General features: G+C 31.3%; 1 protein-coding gene across 1 annotated transcript; it reads right to left on the reverse strand.

The window, feature by feature from the left end:
- Positions 1-4,367: 4,367 nt before the first annotated feature.
- Positions 4,368-5,447, reverse strand: LOC127813397 (protein TAP1-like). The gene is made up of 2 exons (XM_052354351.1): positions 5,076-5,447; positions 4,368-4,596 (listed from the first exon to the last, which is right to left on the reverse strand). Exons 1-2 carry the CDS (start codon positions 5,365-5,367, stop codon positions 4,532-4,534), a joined length of 357 nt encoding a protein of 118 aa, XP_052210311.1. The 5' UTR covers positions 5,368-5,447; the 3' UTR covers positions 4,368-4,531.
- Positions 5,448-10,633: the final 5,186 nt, after the last annotated feature.

Here is a 10,633-nt window from a genome sequence, read left to right on the forward strand (position 1 = left end):
TTTGGTTACGATTGTTTGTTAATCAAGATATAGATCGAAAAAAAGTAAGATATTAATTTTTTTTAAATCAAGTGTTTTTTATTATATCTGTTAAATTTATATGCCAACTCACTAAAATAAAGTCATGTAACTTCTTATATGAAATTTTACATATAAAGTTATCTCTTTTTATCTCCAGATAAATTTATCTGAGATTTTATAGGTAGAAAATTACCCATATGTCCCCTCTTATAAAATCTTCACCCATATCTTTTTATTTCACCTGTTCATTTTATTTTCTTTCATCTTATTTCTCACTCATTTTCTTTCTTGTTATTTTTCCTAGTTTTTGTGTCGTTCTCGACCGCTGTTGCATCCATCGCAACCTATTTATTCTTTGGTCATCGCCTCCACCACAGCCTACTTTGCTTATTGTTGTCGCCTTCGTCAGCACCTTCTTCGTCTCCGTCAACACCTACTTTGCTTTCATATCAAGCTGCTATTAAAGTATTTTTTTTTTGTGTGTGTGAATAAGAATTGTTGCCCAAAAAAATACCTAAGAGGGGATGAATTAGGTTTTTAAAATAAATTAATAATTTTAACTGTAATAACCCAAAATTTGGAGACAAGTAAGAATAATTAATTTGGGTGTTTGAGGATATTTTGGAGTACTTAAAAATTTTGGAAAAATATTTATTTGTGGTATATTTGAGGAATTAAGTGAAAATATTTAATTATGTTATTTTGAAGAAATAGAAAATTAAGGTGATTAATTAAATTAATTGAAAGTATTTATAAAAATAATAATGTTAATAAAATAGTTAATAAAATCAAATTAAATTAATTAATTAATATATATATATATATATTTATATGTGTGTGTGCGTGTCCCATCCCTGGCCATTTCAATTTGTGGCTTAAAAGTCACTTAAGTTGATATATATTAGGGAGGCTTGGGCAGCAAGTATTTGAAGGCCAATTTTGGCCATTTCAATGGCCAATTCGGCCACTTCTACTGCTAAAATAGAGAGGAGAATTGAGGAGAAGAAATGGGAGAAAAAGGGCACGCGATCAGCAGTTGGGAAGAAAGAAAGTTAGAGAAAAATTAAGAGATTTTGAAGATTCAACGGTGTTTAAAGTGATCAGGTAACTGGGTAATATTAGTATAAATATTATATGTTTAAATTATGTATTTTTCACAGTTAGATTATGTGTTTTATGCCATAGATTTAATTAATTTGAGCCGTAATCTTGTTATCTCCTATAGAACATTTTACTTCGCATCGGGAGCACAAAAGAGGCAAGAATCGGCCAAATAAAGGCAAGCTCCTAACCCCTCTCTCATGTTATTCATTTCCTGTAAGAGTTTTCGTGGTTTCTCATATTTTAAACCCTCCCTCACCTCAATTCGATTCCATGGATTAATTATGCAAATACGCGTGGTGACCATTTTATAATATGCGAGTTGATGTTGAAACTATATACGTGACTCATGGAGATATTTATTTCTAACCGTCACGGGGTTTTGTATCGCCCCTACTTTCCTTGGGAATGATGCCGAACCCTTTGGGGGCTAAGTTCTTAGAGAGTTGGGGAGATTCAATGTAATTGTGGCAGTTAATTGATTAGCTTCCATCTAATATTTAATATTATCAAATAAGTGAGATCAACTAATAATGTGAGTAGCAAAGTGCGTTACCCATAATCTCGAAAGTAAAGTGGTATAAATACTTACGTTGTATAGGGGTTCATACCTTGACCCCGGAATCGTATGAAATATCAATATGTCTGCCTGCAAATATTGGGGCTAATATCTTATGCAGTAAATGGGTTGGGAACGTACCAATATGGTTTCAAAAATGTAATTTACATAATGTGGAAAATATGAGCTTTTGCCTGGACCTATCAGAATAAATATTTCCATAACCACCGTGTAAAGTCCCTAGCATAAACATGGTGGTGTGAGTTGCATATGATCATGCATGATATTTTATATATGTTTATCAAGTGAAGTTTATTCGTCCCCTCGGCCTCTGAGTGAGGGCACTGCTATCGCTGTGCCAGCGACGTCTGGGCAGGTTAGGCGTGTGCTGCCATGCCAAAGAGGGTGACGTATGGTTAATGAATAGTATAAGCTTTGATGTTATACATGATATTGTTGAGCATATTAAGCCTAAGGGCTATTTGTATTTTATTAAGCATGTGCATGATATAAAAGGTAATGTGAACATGAACGTGCATGTCGATGCACGACACACAATATGAACTCGACCTGATTGGCCATTCCCATAATTATGAATATGATGCCCATTTATTTCAGATATGCTTGCTGAGCCTCGTAGTTCACGTTGTTTTTAACATCATTCCAGATTAAGGAAGTGAAAGTTCGAGACCAAGTTTAGTTGTATCAAATCCTTGCAGATAGTTATGTGTGCAGGGCTCTCCCGACCTAAAAGATCCTTGGAGGTGAGTGTGGACAGGGGCTCATATGGAGCGTTTTGTTAGCCTTGTGTAGCTTATGCTATGATTTGTAAGTAAGAGCCCCTAAAATATGAAATTTTGTCAATGTGCTTCTGCTGTTGTAAATAAATATCGATGTGAAAATTTATGGCCGTCACATTAATTTTTTTGAAAATTCTTAAATTTGTGATCTTAATATGTGATGATTGCAGTAAGATTAATAACAATAAAATCACACAACCATAAGGAACAAGATAAATTTACAGAGGTTCGACTCTAAAGAGTCTATTCCTCTCTCTCAAGACTTAGTTTAAGGTTCCACTAGAGAGAATCAACATTATTTTTTAATTGGAGTTAGAATCAACATACAATCCCTTGCCAAGTCAGAACCATTAGCATATTATTAGCGAATACAATCTTCTTACACAACAAGTGAGTAAAAATAATAAACTTACAACCAAAGACAATTACAAGCAAATCACCAACGGTTGAGAATTCCTCCAATCAGCACACTTTCAGCACTTCGAACCTTCTTACTCTTGTTTGAAGGCTCTATCAATTTTGTTATCTCTTGAGCCTCCATACTCACCTTATATATATATATATATATACATCTTCCAAACACACTAGTCATTAAAAAAATGGTTAATATGAAGTTTGAAATTTAAAAAATGTTTAAGTTTTCTCAAACAATAAGAAAACATGTCTCACATTTAATTCAAAATAAATTTATTTTTACATGAAAAATCAAGATTTGAAAATTCAAATATAAGTTTTTGAGACATGAATGATTAAAAGAAGAAAACATGTCTAAAAGTAATTTTCTTTAATTCAAAATAAATTTACTTTTTGTATGAGTAAGAAAAAAGATATCTAAAAATAATTCTCATTTGATACAAAATTTGAAAATTTAAATATAAAGTTTTGAGATATAAATGATTAAAATAAGAAAACATGTATAAAAAAAATTATCTTTTAATTCAAAATAAATTTATTTTTTGCATGAGTAAGAGAAAACATTTATATCATAAAAATATTTTTGTTAATCATCAAAACTTAATTAATACGATCAAGTTGGCTCAACAATAATTTTTTTTTGTGTGTAAATATTAGTATTAAGTATTGATTTTATTTGTGAAATTTTTTTTGGAATATTGATATTTTGGTAAAAAAAATCATCATTTCAGTGCTTATCATATGTATTTTAACAAATAGATAAAAAGAAAAAGTACAATACTCGGTGCATGTCAAAAAATTTAACAAACAATCTAATAGAAATTTTGAAATGTTTCATAAGATTATCTTGATCATTTCATAACTTAGTTGGAAACGTATTCCAATCTTATTTTGTTCATTTTAATAAATACTACCTAAACAAATTATCTTACTAATAAGCACTAAATAGTATTTTGATTAATTATAATTAAAAATAATTATCAAATCAAACTTAGATGAATTTATCAAACAAATATTCGTAATTCAATCTAATTCACCACGACTCCTTCTTTTGTAACTCATTCTTTTTATATTTTATAGTAGAGTAGAGTAACGGTGACCATTATGTTTAGGAAAGTAATAATTTTAAAAATATATATTTATTATATTCTATATTTTATATTTAAATGATTTTATTAACTAATAATAATTACATCATATTTTAAATTATTTAATTATTTAATATTTTTTTAAATTATTAAAATAAAATATAATAAATACCCCTCTCATAAAAAAAGATATATTTATTCTTGCTTTTAACGTCATCTTCTATGATATTGACATATAAAAATCAATGAGACTGATGAATGGCATTAACTAAGGCCATCTATCAACGTTGGCCATGGCCCGTTACTGAGGTCAATATCTGAAGGATTTGAGGGCAATACAATAGACCATTCTTTGCGTCAGGCGCTGTCTCAAAACTGTGAACAGACCAACCAAAGCATTCATTACGTCCATTACATAATAATACCATCATCCCCTCCACCTAAGGCCTCAAGGCCTAAGATTTTTCCATTCCCACAACCCAATTGAAGCAAAGCACAGATACCCAATAGCTTATTGCCTAACTAAGAGACTAACACAAAATACTACTTCAAGCATTGAGGCCACATATGTTGCCTGCACAGTTCTCCAAGCACCTCTCCATGTTTGCCCCATCTGCAATATTCATTCAAAGCAAACCCAATTAATTTCATATAATACACAACATTTAAACTCGATATATATATAAATATATATAGTAGTAAAATCTCAATAATGCAATGCTTTACAGGGCGCTAACAGCTGGTCCATAAAAATGAGCCTAATAAATCTCAGGGGGGCCTCCTTTACCTAAAACGGCTTCCCAATGCACACCACAGATATACTATTTTCACACTTAATTATGATATTTTTAGTAATATTTAAGCACTGATATAATACATTAATTAATGTATGAGAATCCCTAAAAGTACGTATCTGAGTGTCATCAAATAACTATATATATACATATTTTGTCATAGAGTTTGTTAGTTTAAATTAGTAGATTAGATGGTCTAATAGCTCAAACTGGACTTTCAAACTTAAAGAAACTCTGCGATCATATTTTAGCTGGAACTGAAGTTGCATGGATGAGAAAAGGATGAGTGAGATCATACCGTAGCTGTATCTGATGCACTGCTGCAAAGAACAGCCAATCTGGCAGTAGTATTCGAGATCTGAGGGGAAGCTGGTGGCGCACCGCCCCAAGCAACCCAAGTAGCAAGGCACCCTCTGAGTAGGGTTCAGCCCATATTCAAGCACACACTGGTTGTAACAGCCACCCCAGCAAGCGTAGGTCCCTTGTTGGGCTGAGGCCCCCGGAGGCGGAGCCACCACCAGCCACCACCCCAACACCACCGCCACCGCCACCGCCACTCCCCAGGTCTTGCTGCCACTCATCATCATCATCCTCGCCGCCGCAGACTGGTTCAGCCGGTTAAATTTACTCCGTGGGTTGCTTTGTGCTAGCTGTGAACTGGGACTGGAATGGGTGTACAAAGAGGAGAGAATTAATTTATAGGCAGAAATAACCTAAATTTGGGGCTCATTAATGGGTAACGCTGGTACGGAAAGAGGAAAAGTTTACCGTCTGGGGTTGGGGAGTTGGGAGGCTCGTTTACTTATGAATTTTAGTACTCGGCTTCCATCATTGAACTTTTTTTTTTTTTTTACTTTTTTTGTTTTTTAAGTTGATATTTTGGTTTAATTTTTATTAAATTAATCATTTTCCAGCTATGTTTGCAGCAGGGCCGACTCAAACCACTGAGGCTATGGCTAGGGCCCCCCCCAAAAAGGAGGCCCCCAAAATTGCAGCAACGACCAGCCTTGAAGCTTCACTGCTTTATGGGGCTGCTGCACTACCACTGAGACGGGAGCCCCAAAACCTTGGCGGCAGCCAGCCTGCACCAGAAGCTTCACTGCTTAAGAAGGCTACAACACTGCTTCAGACTCTCGTCCACTTCTCTCTCTCTCTCTATATATGGTTTTTCTGTGAATTGTATTTTTCTATGAAATTAATGAAAATAAAATTGAAATAGATGAAATTATCTATTGAATATTAATTATTCAAAATAGATTTGAATAATTTAAAATTTATAAATATTTTCTTAATGCATAGATATCTTATAGAATATTATTAACAACATTTTTGTTACTGTACCTTCAGTAGAAATAAGTTTTTTAAAATTAATAAAATCTTATTTATGTTCAATTACATCACAAGAAAGATTAAGTAATATTTTTATATTGTCAATTGAAAAAAAAAATACTTTATAAATTAGAATACAAAATTTTAATTAATAATTTTGTATCTCAAAAAAAAAATCAATAAATTTAATTATTTTTTAAAAGATCCCTAAATTAGTAACCGCCAAGGGCCCAAAGCCCTTGAGCCAGCCCTGGTTCGCAGTGTCCCAAGTGAAAAGGGTTTGTCAAACTTCAAAATATTTCGAACTGAATCCAAAAGATTAACTTAATTAAGTAGTGTTTTTTAATTAAGATATATATATAAAAAATGAGATATAAAAAGTATTTAGATAAAAATATTTTGTTATTATATTTGTTAAATTTATGTGATGACCCTTGAAAAAAAAAATTCGTGACTTCTTATCTAAATTTTTCTAGATAAATTTATTTTTTTTCATTCCAAGTAAATTTATCTTAGTGCTTATAGATAAAAAAAAAATTATGCATGTGTTCGTCGGTACATTTTAAAAAAATTAATAAATAATTTAATAAAAATCTTAAAATATTTTTCAGTTTATCTTGACTATTTTATATTTTAATTCAAAAAATATTCTAATTTTATTTTACTTATTTTGACAAATGATGTCTTAGTAAATAAGAAACTACTAATGATCTTCTTTAGTTTTAATATTAAATTAAACATTTTTGTATGTTTAGTTAAGGCATAAATATATTTACATATATATATTTTTATAAATAAATACATATATACACTGGACATACACACACATCCACGTAAAGACACATAAATGCATATAAATTATAAACACATATAAACATATGTATATATAAAGTTTTGATTTTATAAATAACGTTGCTTAATTTATACTAAACAATACTGATATGGCAACTTAAATCATGATTTATATATATACACATATGTTTATATATATAATTAATTTTTGAAAAATATTTTACATTGCAAACAAACACCAAAAAGTATGATAAAAATGAGACTAAATTACAAGAGTTTAATTGTAAATTTGAGTAAATTGAGATAGCTTATGTATAAAAGCACAAAAAAAAAAAAAAGTTCACCCAAAGATAATATTTCAAAATTATCCTTATTATATTTGTCGACGTTCAATTTCAACTGACCGTGATTCATTTTGAGTCACGGTGAGTGAATCCGAAATGCCAAGAAGAAGGAAATAAAAATCTCAAATATGAGTGAACACCAACAATTTTCACGTGATTCGGCCAAAACGATACATACTCCATGACCGCACTCTGATTATTCTTTTAGAATTGCGATATCTCATTATTCTCTTTGCCCCCTTATGATATCTTTGACTCCTCTTTATAATGAGAGGCCTTTACAATTTGGATAAAATATAGAAATATAAAGATAATATAATTAGGGACAAACTATCATTATCATCTGCATAAAATCAGGAATGGGATCCTCATTTCGAAGAGTATGATCCGTTTCAGATAAAGTAAGTGGGTCATACTTCTGGCTATTCAGCAGATTTGTCTTCTATGCGAGCTGAATGTTTTTAGGCCAATGAGCTGATTGGTCGAACTGGTGGTTTTATTGAGAGCCCATTAGGCCGATTGCTGAGAGCTCGCTAGGAGTTTTCGCCGGAAGCTCGCAAGGAGTTCGTTTTATGAGTTTTAGAATTCGGTGGTGTATGAGTTTTCTTTGCTGAGATCGTCTGGACTTTCTAGACTCCGAGCGATTAGGGCGGTCCCTTGGACTGAGTCCGACCCATAATGAGTGGTGCAAGAAATACATATAACAATATTAAATTTTTTAAAATAATATAATTTTATACTAAAAAACAAATATTTAACATCAGAAAAAGCTCTTAAATAATATAACTATATAAGCTATACAAATAAAATTAAATAAAAAATTCAAATTCAAAAAATCATGTTACATTGTGTAGTCAAATATACATATATAGGTGAAACTCAACAAAAATGTGATTGTTTAATTTTTTTATTGTTTCAATTACTCCCATAAATTTGTATTTTTGAAATAATTTAATCCTTATATTTTAATTTTTTTGTAACAATCTAAACTTTTTGTTATTTTAATTACATTAATATTTCTATATTTTCGAATCAATCTAATTCTTGTATTTTAATGTATAAAAAAATAATGTGAAATAAATTAATTTTAATTTTTTTACATATTAAAGTACAAATATTAGATTGACTAAAAAATGTAAGTACATGGGGTAATATCAAAACAACAAAAAGTTCGAGTTGCGATATAAAAAAATATCAAAAATATAAAAGTTAAATTGACTCGAAAATATAGATATGAGAATGTAATCAAAATGATAAAAAGGTCGAATGATCATATGAAAAAAAATAAAAATAAAATAATAAAAATATAAATTTGGCCAATATATATATATATATATATGCTGAGAGGGTAGTGTAAGGTGAGTGATAATAAAAATGAGGTAAATAGTAAAAAAAGAAAAATTTAAATTTTTTCGTGAATTTATAAATTTAGCTAAATATTTTCATCTTGACAATTATATCCTAATTAAGTCAATTAGATACAATTTTATCTAATACTTAAAATTAATTTAAAATATGTGTGTCATTACTGAAGAATGTCATTTATTATAAAAAAGTATATAAATAGAATCATATATATATATATATATATTAAAAATAAAATAAAATTATACATATAAATTCCCCTCATATGTGCCCATACTTCATATACATATACACCTTCATGATTCATGTATACATATATGTTTATATATACATATAATTAATTTTTACCTTCCATCCAATCCATTCCATACAGCAAAGGACTTTGGGTGCTGTGCTTCAACTGCAATTCGCACACTCGTGCTTGATTTTTCACAAGAATGGATGGTTGGCTCTCTGTTGCAAATTTGTACTATTGGATTTATGAGTCGTTCTGCGAGGTCCAAAGAGAGGTAAAAAGATGATTTTACTTCTGCCCACTTTATAAATTTGCAAAACGAGCCATTGTCTCCCCTCGTTTTGCGCGTCTCCCCTGCCTGCCATGGCCGTTGCTCGCCTTTCTGCCATGTCTTGCTGCAATCACCCGGCCTTGCCTTCTTCATCTCGCCGCGCCTCGCCTTGCCTTGCCAACAGTCGATGTAGTGACTATCGATGAGGCGAGGCAACGAGGTCGGATGACTGCAGCGAGGCGTAGCGGAGAGGCGAGCAGCTGCCATGGCAGGCAGGGGAGACGCGCAGAGCAAATGGAGAATCCATGGGAGGGGGAGAGCAAGGCGTGGGGGCAAAATGATCCTTTTGCCCCTTTTCGGTAAACCCGTCAGTATGCCCGTCGGGCTCTCTAGCATTTTCTCTAGATTTACATTGCAATGTAAAGTGAGATGCTAAATGATGTGACAATTTATGATTTAAATAAGTGTTCGATATTATTATTATTTCATGCATTCCAACCTCATTATTGAGTGTACAATTCTAATCTAATTAACCTGATTTAAATCAAATAAGATATTCATGATGTTATGAACAAACATGTATGATGTATGAAGAAATATGTAAGATGGATGAACAGGCTGCTTAAGTTATTCCAAAAGAGTATAAGATGTTATTGCGAATGCACCAACAAGTAAATAATGCCAAGGTGTATGTGAAATGCGAACAGTCGAAAAAGATCGTTAAAAATTCAGTTGGGGGAATTTATACTCTCTCAGTGCTCAAATGGCACGCATGTATACGATATAAGGTGTTGTCTCGAATTAAAAATAAAATGAGCTTGATAAAAAATTTAAAAGAGTAAACCTTTTTGAATAAGTAAAAAGGAAAATTTGAGCTCTTAGAGTATAGGTCAAGCGGTCGGATAAGTAATATATTAGTGTCAATTTGATGAATTACAAGTTTGATCCTCATCTTATACAAGGATCAAAAGTCTAATATTTAATTTATCTTATCTAATATAATTGAAAACACAAACACTAAACACTAAAGATCGTAGAATGAACATTTCCAGTACAAAGGGAATTTGATATCAACCACTAATATGCATCGAGTAATGGCTGGTGTATTGAACGAATAAAAGGGCAACTCTAAAAATTAAAAATATTATTTTATTAATTTAAACCTATGGTCTTAAATAGGAAAGGACTATTCATTCAGCAGCCCAGCTACTGCAACGGGTGGTAACAACTTTTTGAAAGCTTTAACTATTTATTACCATTAAAAAGGAAACTTCTGAAATGGGACGATCTCTGACATTAGCCGGAGAAGTAGGCTGGTGTCTGGTGAGTTCAATTAGTGCTGCCCTCTGCCACTTCTTCAACTCGTTAAATTTACTGTGGATGGTACGAGAACTAAATATTTAAATAATAATTTTGTTTTATAAGTTAATTTATTTTTTAAGGATGATATTAATCATTATGCTAAAGACAGTGGCTAATTAGGAGAACAAATGCACCTTATTTAATATCTAAATAGTTTT

Source organism: Diospyros lotus, chromosome 11 (genome assembly GCF_014633365.1).
Source record: "Diospyros lotus cultivar Yz01 chromosome 11, ASM1463336v1, whole genome shotgun sequence".
In the NCBI taxonomy this organism is placed as follows: domain Eukaryota; kingdom Viridiplantae; phylum Streptophyta; class Magnoliopsida; order Ericales; family Ebenaceae; genus Diospyros; species Diospyros lotus.